At 41.2% G+C, this 17,724-nt stretch overlaps 1 protein-coding gene and 1 pseudogene across 2 annotated transcripts in view; both read right to left on the bottom strand.

Moving 5' to 3' along the window:
* Positions 1-17,724, bottom strand: part of CDKL4 (cyclin dependent kinase like 4) — a 49,748-nt gene that overhangs the window by 18,397 nt on the left and 13,627 nt on the right. For both annotated transcript variants that reach the window (XM_068564511.1, XM_068564510.1), the window contains exons 2-3: positions 13,703-13,924; positions 10,170-10,291 (exon numbers count right to left, since the gene is read on the bottom strand). In XM_068564511.1, coding sequence (XP_068420612.1) covers positions 10,170-10,291; positions 13,703-13,870 — 290 coding nt within the window. In that variant the 5' untranslated portion in view covers positions 13,871-13,924. The remainder of the gene's footprint in view (positions 1-10,169; positions 10,292-13,702; positions 13,925-17,724) is intronic.
* Positions 14,714-15,936, bottom strand: LOC137777518 (rho-related GTP-binding protein RhoQ pseudogene; annotated as a pseudogene).

Genomic DNA, 17,724 nt, shown 5'->3' on the forward strand with positions numbered 1-17,724 from the left:
GTGGTAAACACTCAAGCATGTGCAAGGGTTGTTTTATAACAGTTACCTATGCCTGGTAAGCAGGCAGGTACACAGCCAGGGGAGGCCAGGGAGAATAAAGGGCCCTTGAGAATGGGAGGCTGGGAGCTTCTTGCCCCTGAAGATTCCTCACTCTGTGGAAAATATTGGGGAGTGTTTTCCATTGGGGAATTGGGGATCTGGGCAACTTGTATTGTGTCTGGGAGTACTTAGTGTATTTTGTGTAACCATTTCTATAAATTGCAGCAATTACATTCCCTTTAACTTTTCTGTTGATGTCTTTCCATTGCTCACATCCCTGTCCCAGGATGATGCCTTCACAGTTACATACGGCCAAACTACCCTCTCTAAGCAAGGTTGTACATATTTACACGCCCACCAAGCATCTATGCATTCGAGTCCCTATCTCCTCATTGTCTTGCCAACATTCAGTTTTGCCAGTGTTATGTTTGCCAATCTGTGGTTCAAATAAAAAGATATCTCACTTTGGTTTTCATTAATTTCACTTCATTAATTATTAATGATTTTAATTTTCACATTATTGAACATTAAACTTCTCTCCTTTTGTGTATTTTCTGTTCATGCCCTTTATTGCTTTTCAATTGGTCTAGTTACTCTTCTTTAAATTGACTTATGAAGACTCAATGTGTATCAGAGTCTACATAGATGCTGTAAATATTTTTCTCAGTGTGTTGTTTGCTTTTCAGCCCTCTTCGTGGAGGTGAGGTTGTTGTTGGCATATTTTCAAAAATCTGAAACACAAGATTTTTTTTCACTAAATGTTCTACTGTAAGGATTTTTTGATTAAAAAATGTAAAATCACCTAATATTCCAAACACACCCATCACTCAGTTTTAATATTGTATCATATTTGGATATTTACATCATGTGTTTAGATCACTTTTTAGAAACTGAACTCATTATCGTGCAGATGGAGCTGGTCTTGTAGAACAGTGGGCTGGCCTGTGTGTGACGCAGGTGTGGCACCAGTGACAAGACATGTGAGGTCTGGGTAAACACCAAGAAATAGCAACCACTGAATGGAGGTATTTTGCTCAGAGCAGTTTCCCCATCTCAGATCACAGTGACGGTGTCAAGCCCTTGGCATCAGTGATCTGGTGGCAGCCTTTTGACTCTAGCTCTTCTCAGTATTGTGAAAGCACCTAATTCTCAGTACTGAGTCCCTTTCCACTTAAAATGTCTACAGTGGTTTTTATTTCCTATACTGAATTCTGGTATAACTTTATCCTCTCCCTCCTTTACCTAAGAGCCAAGCCTGAGACTACATTATTTATATTTTTTTAATGAGGCAGAAGGAATAGTACAGCCATTTGTGCACAGAGTTCAAATCCCAGCCGTGCTGCTTCCTAGTTTTATAACCTTGGGCTAGTTATTTGTGCTTTCACTTTTCCTGGAATAATACCTCACAAGTTTATTGAGAAGTCTATCCCTTAAGAGTCTGGGTATTAAAACCTAGGTTCAGGATATGAGGGTCTGGGGTCAGACGAGGTGAGTAGATGGGACTGACACCCAGTGCAAAGATACAAAGAGCCTGAAGAGGATGGGGAGAGGCCCTGAGGTGAGAAAGAGCTGGGAGTGTGGCGGCCAGTGTGGCTAAAGCGTGAGTGAAGTTGCAGAGGCTGGCGGGGCCAGACCCCCGAGGGCCTTCTCAATCTGGGTCAGGAATTTGCACTTTACTAAATTCAAAGGGAAGTCATTGAAAGGACTCAAGAAGGCAAGTGACATATATGGAGAATGGATTTCTGGGGCAGAGTGGATACAAGGAGGTTAATTAGGAGGCTAATTTAATAATCCGGGTGAGATCTAGTGATTTAGATGAGGCTGGTAGAGGTGGAGGGAAGGGAAGTGGATCTTAGTCCTGGGAGGAGGGCTTCCCTGGTGGCGCAGTGGTTAGGAATCCGCCTGCCAATGCAGGGGACATGGGCTTGAGCTCTGGTCTGGGAAGATCCCACATGCCGCGGAGCAACTAAGCCTGAGCGCCACAACTACTGAGCCTGTGCTCTAGAGCCTGCGAGCCGCAACTACTGAGTCTGTGTGCCACAACTACTGACACCCGCACGCCTAGAGCCCGTGCTCCGCAACAAGAGAAGCCACCGCAATGAGAAGCTCGTGTGCTGCAACTAGAGAAAGCCCACGCGTGCAATGAAGACCCATCGCAGCCAAAAAAAAAAAATCCTGAGAGGAACTGGCAAGAGTAACACATGGCCCTATTCATGTAGAAACAGAACGTTTGCACGGGTCCACGGACTCTAGGCACCGGGATCCAGTACTGGAACTGGGAAACCAGGTATGGGCAAGGGTTCAGAGACTGGCAGAACCCTGGTTACTAGTGTTAGTAACACGGAATTAGGCGTGAAGCAATGTCCTAAGAAACTCCCCAGCTATTGTTGTGAAAGAGGGGTATTTAAGGGCACCTCACAGGAAGAGTCCTGGCTTCTGTTCAAAACAGAATCCTTCGTGAGCTCAGATTCCAAGAAGGCAGATTCCATTTTAGGCAAAACAACATTTATACAAAATAACAGCTACAAGCAAATACCGCTGATCTTAGGAAGAGGAGATAGTTATCAAAGAGAATACAGATTCACACAGTGTTCATTCCAGAAAGGTAGAGCATTGCAACATTATTCAGCCACAGTCAGCATTTTTCAAGGCATTTTGGAGTGAAATAAAACCTTCTGTAGAAACCAACTGATACTCTATGTTTAAATAGTATACTTTGGTGAGTGCACAAACAAATACTGGAATAGTGAAGGCCTGAAAGCAAAAGCTAGACATTCTGGTTCAAGCCCATAGGGGTTAATAAGGGTGACAGGGTCAGGGAATTTAGACTGGGCCACTCAGAGGCTGCTCTCTTAGCCATTCAGGGGAATCCTGGCACTGACATCAGAGCTCATTATCTTTGTTTTAGTTTGTTATATAACTTGACATGGAAAACTTGATTTCATTATCAGTACCCAAGATGAATTGAGTCCTTCTCTGTAAACCTTTGTTATCCTAGAATAAAATCCAACCTTTACTGTGGCCTACCAGCCTCTTAATGATTTCACTTCTATTAACACCCCCCCACCACCATCCCCCCCCCCCCCCCCGCTGCCCCTTATCTCCTATCACATTCCCACTGACCTCCACTCTGGCCCAGTTAGCGTCCGCTATTCCCTGAACAGACCTCCAAAGCTTTGTGTTTATTGTTCCACCTATGCCCCTCATAGGGCATTCTCTAATCCCTCAGTGTGTTTTATTGTTCTCCAAAGGCTTGTAACTCTGCAAGGGCTTTACCTTGCAGAGCTCCGGGGCCTAGAACAGTAACTGGTACCTAATAGGTCCTCAACTAAGCTTCCTTCGCTGGCACTCTCAGAAACTGTATAAACTAACACCCTGTAATAAATCCCTTTTCGCTTAAACTAGCTAGAGTGAATTCTGTTGTTGAATCCTGATTAGTTCAGAATATGATACCAGAAGCGGGTATGGGAAACAAAGTCAAGGCCTTGGGAATGTAGGCTATCTGACTTAGTTGGGTCTGAAGGCAGGGGGGTCTAATTACCATTAGTGGCTGGAACACTGGTAAATGGGCACCCAGTGATGAACCAATTATTTACATAATCACCTGTGGTCATCTGGAATGAAGTGCCTATTCAGGGCAGGGCTTTGCTGGACTGAATGTGGTTGAACAATATGGGAACATATGGGAAAGTAATAAAAGAAAAGCGGGGCAGGCTGGCTGTTTCTCACTTCACTGGAAAAATTAAAGAAAAAACAAAAGGACAGCTTTAGGGCTTTGATAGTTTGGTTCAAGGCACAGTTAGGAAACCAGAAGTTTCAATGGTTGCCCTTATTTCTTGTATTTTTAAGACTCACTCCATTGACCATTGGAATTACCCTGAGATGACTGAAAAATCGGATGCTGAGAATAGTCCCGCAGGGTGCTGAATGACAACACAGGTTGAATTTATGTGAGGTTAATTAATTTCTCAGTTAATTAACTGAGAGATATACTTTGAGAATTGAAATGTGGCACTTTGGGAGTATTCATAGAACTAAGAGCATCCCAACTTGCTGCCAAAGGTCTCTTCTCATGTGAAGTAGCCCCCAAACTTGTGTTATGAGGCTGCTTCTGCCTTGTTGAGGACCCCCCTTAATGATCTCACTTGAGGCAGCTGTTTTGCATGGGAGGGCTGCCAGTTCTCCTCAAGGCTCCTTTCCCTGCTACCTATCAAGGTCTCCAAACCTTGACTAAAGTCAGATCCCAGCATGTCCCAAGGGGACTATTACAAAGTCAAAGAGAGGGAAAGAAGATTTACACGGCAAAAAGAACTATAGAATTTTCCTAATTTATACTGGAGACTGTATGTGGAAATGGATTTCATAAGTGTAGGACCAGAGAGGAGGAAACAAGATTTTAGACTTGGGCGGATTATAACAGTATGGGCACACTTATTAGCGAGCCTGGTTTCAGTAAACTCCCTGGAGCAGCTAGGAGCAAGCCTAGCTGACTGCTGCACTGGTTGATTGCTGCACTGGTTTGATTGCTGCATTGGTTTGATTGCTGCACTGGTTGATTGCTGCACTGGGTGATTGCTGCACTGGGTGATTGCTGCACTGGTTGACTGGAACCTGGACTAAACAGTTGCCTGTGCCAAATGAAGTTGCAATGCCAGAAATTCATTGGTAAAATGAGGGGGAAGAAATCCAAAGTTTTGAGGAGACAGGAGTGTTAGAGAGGATTTGTCACAGGCATCATGCTCATCTATGTCTCTCCGAAGTATTTAATGGTGGCACTAATCTACGTTCGTCCCCAGATCTGCAGTATTGCTTTCAGTTTTCTATTTTGGTAAAGAGACAGCATGCCAGACCCTTCTACTAGGCTCCTCCCACCACAGCAGCGTTCATTCCTTGGATCAGAGCCAAGTGGCTCTTATTCCATTTGCTAGTGTACCTATTTCCACTATCCAGTTAGGAAATGGGGAAATAACCCCAAGGATGGATTCCTGGACTTTCTAGGACTGCCAGGAGATGGATTCAAGTCAAAATTTCATTTGCCACCTGACTCTCACTAAGCTGCCCATCACCACCCCCCCACAAACTGGTGAACCACAGTGGCTTTCAAAGTCACCGGTGATTGGCTTTACCGCAGAGCACTGACCAGAAATTCCTGAAAGATTGGGTAGCTCTCTTTTCCCAGTACACAGCTATCCTGGTAAATGGCCACAGACCATTCTGGGGTAGGCTAAGAGGAAGAATTAAGTACACACATATGATGTTATTGCAGGGCTATTCCCCAAGGAGAGCTGCTGGCTCCCCTTTATTCATGAGGCCCTGGGTCTGCAAACTGGCTATTACGGTGACTCAAGCCAGGCCTCTAGTTACTAGTTTATGTAGAACAAATAGAAGCTTAGTGACCTGCCCATCTCCTTTGTGTGGGAGAACCCATGGTCAGACCGAACCATTCTGATCACCACTCTGGCTCTGTTGCCTATTACAGTAACTTCTGGAAGTGAAGCACTCCTTCGTGGCCTCTGCCATCCAGGGCGCCAATCATCCCCAGGAGATCAGGAAGCCATTTCAAAGGAAGACTCTCCCTGCTTCATATCTGGGACACGATGCTGGTGTTCTTCTAACTAAGGCATTTCTTAATGCTCATGATTCACTGCCATCCTCCACCAATCCACACCCATAGTCTTATGGGTAATTATCTATGATCAGTTAATTGAGAAGGAAATTAAGCCTTTTAGATGTCAATTGCACCTCAGTAAAGCTGAATTTTTTTAAAAAAAGAAATTGAAACATGACTTACAGATGTACATGATGTGCTGTCGCCAGCCAGAAGTGGAGAGCTGTAGTTTTATAAACCCATATGGTAGTTTTTATACCCTGACAGTCATTTATAATTGTTTCTTTAAATATCTTCCTTAGATTTTAAGCTTCTTGAAGACAGGATTAGCCCATTTTGTATAGTGCAATGACAGTAAAGGGAAATCCTTCCTGTTGGTAGGGTGGTAATTCCTGTCACATTACCAATTAGCTTACTTATTGTACCTATTTGGTTTTTTTTTTTTTTTTTTGGCCATGCTGTGCGGCTTGCGGGATCTTAGTTTCCCAATCGGGGACTGAACCCGTGCCCTCGGCAGTGAAAGCGCCGAGTCCTAACCACTGGACCGCCAGGGAATTCCCTCCTATTGTACCTATTTTGAACAGAGAAGGATCTTAGAGAACGGGAATAGATTATTTTAAATTTAATCAGATGATACCAGTTGCAGTTGTTTAAGTACACGTAGTTTCTTAACTGGAGCAAATCCAACACAGTCTCAGTACTCAGTATGCAGCCATTGATCTAACAAATGCTTTTCCCTCTAACCAAGTAGAGGACACCAGAAGCTTTCATTTGGCAGGGGAAGCAGTACACTTTCACCATCTTACTTCAGTGTTAAATTAGTTCTTCTTTATGATACAATTTAGTCCTCAAGTCTCATGACCATCTCACCATCCCACAGCTCTCATCCCACACTTCCACTACCTTGATCATCTCATATCCACACACCAGTTATTTCTTCAAACTGTGAATTTACCCTAATAAACAATGGTCGAATAGGCTTGGTATGTATGCTGTTTGGTTGTTTACTTCTGTTTGCTATTCACTGGGTTTATACTCTCTTGGCTGTTATTTAAGTAGATTTTAAGAAGGGAGTGAAAGCAGACTAATGTTTTTAATTAATCATTGTTATCTGGAAGTACCTAGCATTTCAGAGAAAGAGTGGCGTATTCTGCATTGTTCATATTTGCATTCCTCTATGTAGATCCAAGTCTCAGGGCTGACCCAAAGCACTTTGGATACACTGGAACTGCTATATACACTAGTAAAACACACTAAATACACCAAATACACTTTCCACTAGAGTGGAAAGTAGGGTAGTTCAGAGGTCCTTGTGGTTGCTAAATACATACAGAACAAAAGAGTTGCTTGAATATGTCTTGTTCTTTCTCGCATCTGGGCATTCCACCAAGATTGTCCACCTGGCCAACTCTTCCCTTTTTCAAAGTCTCAGCCCAAACGGTTCCTTCTCTGCAGAAACTTCCTGATTCCCCAGGACCAACAGATGTTGGAGCTGCTCCTCTCGTGTATCCTGAACACCAATGGTAACCCAGTCTACATTGTCATTTGTAATGGCTACTTTGAATATCTGTCTCTTCATTAGATTTTAAGCTTCTTGAGGGCAGGATTGTGCCATTATATCTTTCTATTCTCTGCACCAGCAGAGGTGTTCAGTAAAATATTTCTGAAGTGAGTGAATAAAGGAATGCTGCACACTAAGGAAGCTATTAAGATGAATTAGATATGAATTCTGCACTCAAAAAACTTACAGTCTGGGAAGAGAGAGAGTATGCACATAAAAACATATAAGGTAGTAAGTGCCAAGTACCATAACAGGGATGAAAATAAAATTCCATGGGTATTCAAAGGAGGGAAGCAATTCCACCCAGATAGAGGGATCTCAGAGATGGTAAGAATATCTAGGATTTCACATTTTAGAGATTACGAGAGAGATAGGGAAAGTGGAAAAGGTTAGAATATTCTAGGTTAAAGGAAGAGCATGAGCTAAGTCCTATAGGCAGGAAGGCTTAGGGTACACAGAAGGAAAAGAAAGATGTTCAGTTCAATTAAACTGGTACATGGATTGTATGTACTGTAGGTTTTATTTTCAGGGCCTTGAACAATACATGACGTTAAGCATACATTTCTAATTTTATGAAAATGTATGTTAATTTATAAATTAATTTATATGATGACTGAACACATCTGTCCTCTAAAGCCAAAACACAAAATCCTATTTAGCTCATAATAAAGCTGAACTATGAATTAATTCATCATTTTAACTGTTTTAAAAATTAATTTTTATTTTAAAAATAAAATACGTGCATTCACTAGAACACTGGGAAAGTGCAAAACAAATTTTCAATTACACTGAACATTCTACTTTGCAGCCTCATGTTTTCACATACCATTTCATGAACACTTCCCCAGGACATTAACTATTCTACAGCTTGCTTTTTAATGCACTGAATGCATAGTGTTCCACTGTATGGATATATCAAACTGCACTTAACCAAATCTTTACCATTGGAAGATTATATCAGTCCCTCCCCCTTTTTTTGGTACATAATGATGCGTTGACCATTCTTATGTATAACTTTTGTACCTATCTGATTATTTTCTTACCGTAAATTTCTCTAAATGGAATTTCTTAGTCAAAGGATGAAAACTGTTTAAAAGATTTTCACACATACTGCCAAATTGCACTCCTGATTATATACTCTCTCTAGCTGTGAACGAGAGTGCTGGATTTGACTTTAACAATGCTGGGTATATTGACTTTTGAAAAATATTTGCCAATTTGATAGGTGAGAAATTTTCTCACCTTATTCTAAATGGTACCTTATTTTAAAATTTGAATTTCTTTCATTAGTAGGGAGGATAAACATATTTTCATAGGTGTATTGGTTATTTTTCCCCTCTTTTTTATGATTTGCTTTTTCACATTAGGCAACTTTTTTTGTGTGTTCTGTTCACTACTGTATCCTTAGCACCCAGCCTGGAACAACAGTAGGAGTTCACTAAAATTTGTTTTGAATGAATATATATTCTAACTGGGTGTTAATCTTTTTAGAAATGTGATTTGCAAAATCTACATATGTAGATATGAAATTATATTAATTCTTCATCTGGCAAATAATTTACCTAATTTGTCATTTCTTTTTTAGTTTTGTTTATGGTACTTTTTGTCAAAGGGAATCTCTAAAACGAATATGATTTATTATTTGGCAGTTGGAGTTCCCTTTCTTCTTTTTAAAAAATTTCTTGGTTTATGGGACTTCTCTGGTGGTCCAGTGGCTAAGACTCCACGCTCCCAATGCAGGGGGCCCGGGTTCGAACCCTGATCAGGGAACTAGATCCCGCATGCACGCCGCAATGAAGATCCCACATGCGTCAGTGAAGACCCCGTGTGCCGCAAGTAAGACCTGGCACAGCCAAATAAATAAATACATATTAAAAAAAATTTTTTTTCTTGGTTTAGTCTAAGTTTTTCAAGTTAAGAAAAACCAGTTGGCATTCTGATTTGATTTTTGTGCAATAAATAAATAAATCAGGGAGGCCGAATCTATATAATAATGAACATTTCCATCCAGAAATACATGTTCATTTAAATAAAATCCCTTATGTATCTCAGTTTTGTAATTGTCTTTAGGTAGAATCTGAACAATTCTTTTTTACCTTTATTCCTAAACTTTTTTGTTGTTGATATTTGAATGGGATCCTTCTCCACTAGATTTTCTAAAGTGCTGATTGATACAAAAGCTGTTACTTTTTTGTGTGTAATTTGGAGTGCTGTGGTCACTATACTGAATACCACTAGTTTTAATAACTCTAGGTAATTCTGTTAGATTTTGTTGAATAATAATATCAAGCAAATAATGGAGACTTTATCTCATTTCCCAAAATTATATATCCTATTTGTTTTTCTTAGTGCATTACATTGGCTTGAGCTCTCATGTCTTGTTTCTCACTTTAGTGACAGTTTCTTCAGTATTTTATCATTGAATATAAAATTAGCTATTTATTTGAAGAAGTTTTGTGTGTGTGCGTGCGTGCGTGTGTGTGTGTGTGTGTGTGTGTGTGTGTGTAAAGAAAGTATTTTAATCCTAGTTTGCTAAGGTTTTTCTGTTTTTTGTTTTAGTAATCAGGAAAGGATGTTGAATTTATCAACTGCCTTTTAAAATTTTATCAAACTTATGTACTTTTTCTCCTTTAACCTATTAGTGAATTATATGAATACATTTCCTAATATTGAACTGTGCTTCATTCCTTGAATTCAGATAATCTAACATATAATTTAGCCTTGAAATACATTGTGATTTATATTTGCAGTAGATTTGTCTATTAAATACTATACATTATATTTACTCTAGGTTAATATTCATTTGCCCTTTGAGTACATCCTAAATTGAGACTGGAGAGGGAGAGCCAGCAGATACATCTGGGTAGAAAGGGGCTCAGATTTGAAATTTGCCATAGTTAATCCCACACATAATGAAACTGGGAACCGGCCACACAGAATTTCAGTTTCTAGATTACTTACCCGTTTGGGTTTCTTTCCAGCTCATTTAAAAGTGTATGATCACAGTATTCAAAAACTAAATGCATTTTCCTTTTTCTCCTGAACACCTCAATGAGGTTCACAAGATTTGGGTGTTTTAATTGCTGCAAAGGAATTGAAATACAAAGTTTGGTGATGTGTTTCCTGTAACTGTTTCTCCCAGACCCCTTACAATTTTAAGAGTAAAAGGCCTTGCTCATCATTCTCTCTGCATCTCTTGCAGAGAATTTTACTACAGTTACTCACAAGAGAAACTACTCTTAGTAAGTATCATAGAATCTTAAAGTTGGAAGAAATTTAAGAATTTCCCTAATATACCCCATAATAAAGGATAACTAAGCTGCTTGGATCTCTCTGGAGACAACAAATAAAGTACAACTTAAAATCTAAGCACTAAAATAAAAAATCCTTTATGCATTTAGTGGAAATTCTAAATACACAAGTCATAAAATGACCTTAATATAGAATGGTAATGGAATTATTGAGTAAAAGACTATAAAAAGCATCAATACCCATTTAGCTTACATATTGGCATAGATTTAATGTAAATGTCAGCTGGATTTAAACCCAGCCTGGATTTTAGTGTTGGCTCTCAGAAATACTAGATTTCAACCCTCAAATCTCATTAAACTCTATATTCTAGGAGTCCCTACAGTTAGTTTGTGTTTTAAATTTATTTATCATATTTTCAGCTCTGTTCTTTGAGTCTCTTGTTCTCTCTTATGCTTAGATGTTTAATCTGTTAAATTCAATTCCCAAACTGAAGCATTTCACAAGGCAGCCTCTGTTTAATGTCGTAAACCAAAGGAAAAACCCTGATTAAGTAAAATAATCTATCACTAAAGTAACTACATAATTTATCATCCAACCAGGGTAACGAATGTAAACCAGGACTGTCCCAGGCAAATCGGCACATGTGGCCACCCTGCCTATAGGTAAGGTGACTGTATAATTTCACATACGAACCAGTATGCTTTTTAAAGAAGATGCTAGCCAGACAAAAAGGGGTGCCAACCAGAGTGAACACTGGGACAAAAGCGATAAACCAGGACATCTGATCACTCCTACTTATAACTCATCTTCCTCTTGTTTTCCCAGTATAGTAGACAAATCTACTTTCCAAACCCTTGGTACCATTTACTCAGAAAGCTATATAAAGAGAGAGAATGCAGTATTTTGTATACAGTAGAAGCTCAATAAATATTTTGCAGGCCCAGTAGAGAGTCTTAAGTATGCGGCCTCATACAGTATCCTCTCCCTTATCTGTAAGCACAACTTGACCAAAAAAACAAAACAAAACAAAAATCACCCTGTGATTATGTGCCTGATTATATGGAAAAGGAATCCATTATACATTAACGATATGCCCAGAGCACCAAAGCAATTTGTTTTCTATGTGTTCCACTGCCTAAAAGAGCAGAAAGGCAAACAGTGGAGGAAACAGGTCACACAGGTAAGCCAGTTGCTTTGTACTGAGGCAAAAACTTTAGAATGGGGGTGAAATAATCTCTTCCAGGAGAGCCAGGGATTCACAGATGCTACAGCTGGATGTGAAGGCAAGGTTTAACCTTGTCAAGTCTCCTGTCTTTGGGTAGATGGGCAATTTATATCTTCTTTGCAAATCAAATTAACTTAGCCCAGAAAAACAGTGACTTGTCTAAGGTAAAACAGGTAATAAGGAGGGGAAAATCAAAGCGAATTTAAATAACAGGAGTATGTGAGGAAAGTAAGGTAGATTTATCACGGAAGGGATCTCCTCAGGGCACGCATGGGTGAAACACACCAAAGGCAGGAAAGATGTACCTTCTGAGAGCCATCACCGGAGACCAAAGTGAGTGGGAATCTGGCTATTTTTTACCTTCTAGTGCACCCTCAAATTGGGCACTTGTAACCCGGAAGGTGCTACCTGAGCATTAACTTTACTGGAAGACTTGGTGGGAGGGGGTGGATAAAAAGCATCTTCTATTAGAAAACAGCCCATTGCCAGGTTCAGACACACCTTGTAGCTTAGCTCTGTGATGAGCTGGCTGTCTGACCAGTGCTCTCTTCTGGCTACAAGGAACAGGGGACTGTTCTTAAAATCATGATGGATGTGCTCGTGAAAACTCCGTGCATATCAAATTATATTTTAAACAAAACACTAAAACTTTTTAGTTGAGGAAAGCTGCTACAAATAATACTTGAAAAGAGCAGATAATGTAATAATTATCTCCCTTTAAAAACTGGATTTCTGGGGGTTTCCTAAAACAGATGATGCACATCAGAAGTAAAGGTCAGGGGCTTCCCTGGTGGTGCAGTGGTTAAGAATCCACCTGCCAATGCAGGGGACACGGGTTCTAGCTCTGGTCTGGGAAGATCCCACATGCAGTGGAGCAACTAAGCCCGTGCGCCACAACTACTGAGCCTGTGCTCTAGAGCCCTCGAGCCACAACTACTGAGCCTGTGTGCCACAACTACTGAAGCCAGTGCAGCTAGAGCCTGAGCTCTGCAACAAGAGAAGCCACCGCAATGAGAAGCCCGCGCACCGCAACGAGGAGTAGCCCCCGCTCTCCGTAACTAGAGAAAGCTGCGTGCAGCAACGAAGACCCAATGCAGCCAAAACTAAATAATAAATAAAAAAATAAATTCGTAAAAAGAAAGAAAGTAAAGGTCGGCTGTGGCTGTGTGTTCTTGAGGAGATCACAGTTTTGTTGTGCAAAGTGGGGTCCACAGACGAGCAGCATCTCTGCCATCGGGGAGTTTGTCAGAAGCGCAGAATCTCAGGGCGACCCCAGACCTCGACTCAGAATCTGCATTTCAACAAGGTCCCCAGGGGATTCTGATTCAGGTTTATGTTTGAGAAGCACTGCCCTCTGCCTCAGTTTCCTTCCCGATAAGATAAGCGTGCTGAATGAGAAGCATCTCTAAGATTTCTTACTGCTCTAAAATTGTACGATTTTTAGGATAGGAAAAATTTACATTGAGAACTTGTGAATCTTGTATATCAAATCCTATCAGAGTAAAAACAACTTAAAACCTTTGTGTAAAATGTGTATACGTAGCTGGGGGTGATATTCAATATGTCTAGGAACCAGTGGCGCGCAGGCGGGGACCAATCCATGAGGATGCCCACAGGGGCCCTGGCACGGTCCTATGGGCCCCTCTGCGCCACAGGATGCTCTTTTCCTTGCTGGTTTATGGGGAGAAGGACCTGGGCAGGCGTCGGGGCTGGGGTTGTGGTGGGGAGGGCCAGGGCTGAAGGGGAGGGTAAACACCGGGATGAGGGGACTTAGGACAGCGAATACTTACCAACCAGAGCAGGACTTCAATTTTAACAGTCTATAGCTGTGCTCATAATATCACTTAAACATCAGAGCGGCCAAAGTGCAAAGTGATGATCAATTTATATATTGCTGATACAAAGAAATTGAAGTCCAATGGGGAAAAAAAAATCACTTTAAAATTCTTTGTAATTTTGGCATACCCATTTCACCCAGTACCGTGATATTACAGATGTACAGAGGAAGTTAACCTACCTTCAACATGCGTATTTCTCTTAGAGCTATTTTCTTAACCACAGGATCATCTTCGGAGTCCACAAATTTTTTAATAGCTACCACTTGTCCAGAGGTTTTGTTTCTGCATTTGAATACAACCCCATAAGACCCCTCTCCAATCTTAGCTAATTTTTCATACTTTTCCATTTGAGTCGAAGTGACTTAATACTGTATTGATTGACTTGCAGTACAGTGTTGCACCTGGAAAATAAAATGACTCAGTTTAACCACGTTACCAAGGACAGCGCTCTCACAGTTTACTATGTAAAACTAATTTGCCCAGGACGCCAAAGGTTTATTTCTACTTAATTTTAAATACACTTAAAAATATCTGGACATCATCTATACTTGTGCTTCTCTTCATAATCGAATGACTCTTTTGTCTTTTTTTTTTTTTTTTTAATGGCAAAGTCTGACCCAAAGTTTTAGTTTGTAATTTCAGCATGTATCTCATGCAGTTTGGGGAGCATCAAACTAAATCTACAATCGCCAGAAACCTTTGTTACAGTTGAATGCACATTAACTAAAATGTGTACATTTTTAGTGTTCATGATAAATGCAGATATGACCTTATTACACTTTCGGCATTCTTTAAGAAAGCACATTAAGCTTTAATATAGAAATATTTAGGGGCCTCCCTGGTGGCTTAGTGGTTGAGAATCTGCCTGCCAATGCAGGGGACACGGGTTCGGGCCCTGGTCTGGGAAGATCCCACATGCCGTGGAGCAACTGGGCCCGTGCGCCACAATTACTGAGCCTGCGTGTCTGGAGCCTGTGCTCCGCAACAAGAGAGGCCGCGATAGTGAGAGGCCCACGCACCGCGATGAAGAGTGGCCCCCACTTGCCGCAACTAGAGAAAGCCCTCGCACAGAAACTAAGACCCAACACAGCCATAAATAAATAAATAAATAAACAAATAAATAAATAAATAAAAGCTCCATGTAACATGTCAATTATTAAAAAAAAAAAAAGAAATATTTAGGTTACACTTGTGCTCAAGTAATAATAAAACATTTGTTCTTTTTGCTCTCATACATTCTCTCCTCAGGAATGGCCCATCTCCTGCACGCTTGGAGCAACCTTTGGCTACGTGGCTGGCCTTGTTACTTCACCACTCTGGATATACTGGAATAGAAAGAAACTTACATACAAGAACAATTAATTGGAGCAAAGGGAGAAGATATTTCTTTGTGCAGATTCCATAAAGACTGTGCAGACATGTATATGGTCTAAGCCAGGCAGTTCCACTTAACAGCACTGTTTTTTATGTAGTTACAACACGATGTGATTGTAGCTTTTTAAACTATGAAACCCCTGAGAGATTGTACCTTCTAGTTGAAATAAAGTATTTATAATAGATTGTGGCTTCAGATGCTGTTTGTTGCTTCTTGGACCTTTAAGAAACATTCTTAATCAACTTTATAGAATTCTGAGGACAGGGTTTGTTTGTTTGTTTTTCCTTTCAAGTTTTAAACTGCTTCATTATTTATAAGAGGTCTGGGTATAGCTTTAGCATTTCATATGCTTTCTGAGAGAAACGGACAGTTCACTTGGCCACTGAAGACGTTCCTCACGTAATTGAACAACAGTTTATACATCTTGATCCTGTTCTTTTTTTTACTGTGTGTTTCTTTGGAGTTAAAATGGCTATGATAGCCTCATCAAAAACAGTCTTCAATCCCTTCTGGGTTAAAGCTGAACATTCCACAGAGTAGCACGCACCTATCTCTTTCGCTAGTTTCCGTCCTTGTTCCACACATATAGGTTTTTCCTTCCTATCATTCAGTCTTGCTAAAGTTTTGGGGTCATCTCGGAGATCAGTCTGAGTTCCTATAATAAAAAAGGACATTTGGTGCGTATTCCTTAAGTTCTGGTACCCACTCCTCTTTCACATTTTGAAATGAGGCTGGATTTACCACAGAGAAGCAAGCCTATAAGGAAGACATCAGTCACTGGGTAAGATAAAGGCCTCAGCCCATCATAGTCTTCCTGTCCGGCTGTGTCATGGAGTCCCAGGAGGTACTGCTTGCCCCCTACGGTGTCGCCGACTGCGCAGTGGTCGAAGAGGGCGGGCACACACTCCTCCGGGAAGGCGTCGTTGGCAGAGCTCATGAGTAGGCACGTCTTGCCCACCGCCCCGTCGCCGACCACCACGCACTTGAGCATCAGCGCGCCGGGCCCGTGAGCCGTGCTGCGGCTGGCCGGCCTCCGGGCGTGGTGCCCCCGGAGCCCCCCGCCCCGGCCCCAGTCTCAGCCCCAGCCCGCCTCGGGGGGGCCGCCGCCGCCGCCGCCGCCGCCGCTCAGCGCAGCAGGGCCGACCCCCCCGGCCCCGTGCAGCGGCTCCCCCCGCCCGAGGGGAGAGGGCGGCGGGCCCGGGGCGCTGCCGCCGCCTCGGTCGCTGCCCAGATCCCCACCCGGGCCCCGGTCGCCGCGCCCGCCCGCTGCCCCCGCCGCCCCCGCCGCTCGGCGCCCGCGCCCTCTCCCCGGCCCGGCCTCCCCAGGAGGAAACGCTGGATCATAAGCGCCTCTTTTGTCTTTTACTAAAGATTCATAGAGGGAGGGAAAAGCACGACTGTTGCCTCCATTTTCTGAAGCCTTGTGGGGAAAAAAAATATATCTGGACATTATTTCGTTCATTTAGTTCGGTCCTACGCAGTCATTCCAGCTACTGCAAAGATTCCACATATGTTTCTTACAATGGGTCTGTGTGTACTTCGGCTGAACTAAAAGAATTTATGGACAGGAACCTTATCCAATCTATTGTTGCCATTATCTTCAAGAAAATGATTAAAATATGATGCTGTAAAACCCAGCTGAAGGAACACTGCATACTCTGGTGTACGGTGTTTATCTTTTCCCTTCTAACCCAGGTCAATACTGCAGAGACTAGGAAGAGTAGCGAACAGGACATGGTACCAAGTGCTCTACTGCCACCTGGTGGAGAGAAGAAAGAGGGCTGCTGAACAAAGCAGCCATTAAAAACAAAAACAGAATCTTTTTGGAGCATCATTTATGGCCCTTAGCTTTTATATGTATGAAGGAACGGATCCTTAAATTCTTAGATCCTAAAGAAAATACTAATAAAGCACAAAAATGAGGGTAGCTTTCTCTAATTCATCATGGATGTTTTCATATATATCCATAGTGACTTCTATGGAAATACTAGGTTTGAGTTTTCTGTCTTGCACCGTGCATTCATAAGTTTTGTGGTAACTGGTTTACATGCTAAATAACAAATAAGGCCAACATAATTAAATATATCCATCGAGCAATTAAAAATACACAAATTCTAAATAGTCTCAAAAAAATCCCACCTCAGAATCTTGTTGATATAATCTAATACTAATAATAATAGGTAGCAATTAAATAACATTGTTCTACACAAATTACAAATAATCTGCACAAATATTTTATGAAGTAGGTGTTATTTTTATTCAATTATACAGATGAGAAAACAGGCACAGTGAACCTAGCATGGAATGAGAACCCAGGCAGTCGGGTTCCAGAGATCACAATTTGAATCACTATACTGCCTTTCAGTGAATTCAAAGGAACGCACAATTTGAAGACCACTTTATCCAGGTATTAGAAGTAATGAAATGTCAAGTGAAAGAGCTGACCACTTTAAAAAATTCTCATGTTTCAAATGAGTACACTTTTTTTTTTTTTTACTTCACTATTATTCAGTGTTTTCCACCTACAGATTATCTCAGTGGAGAAAGAAACCATCTACTCTCGCTTGCAACCATAAAAACAGACAACTGGGAAGATAAAGGACTACTTACTGCACTATTTTACAAATGCTATTTCTTTGTTGTTGTTGTACATTCTATTTTCTCTTATAAAAGGAAGAAAACTTAAGCATACACACTCAAGTAACACATGGAAAATCCATCACAGATTATATTCTGAAAACTATTAATTACACTGTAGTTTAAAGTAGGTATTATTATCTTAAAGGTATTTAGATATAAGCATGCATACATTTGTCTTTCTGTAGC

This window comes from Eschrichtius robustus, chromosome 15, assembly GCF_028021215.1.
Source record: "Eschrichtius robustus isolate mEscRob2 chromosome 15, mEscRob2.pri, whole genome shotgun sequence".
Lineage (NCBI taxonomy): Eukaryota > Metazoa > Chordata > Mammalia > Artiodactyla > Eschrichtiidae > Eschrichtius > Eschrichtius robustus.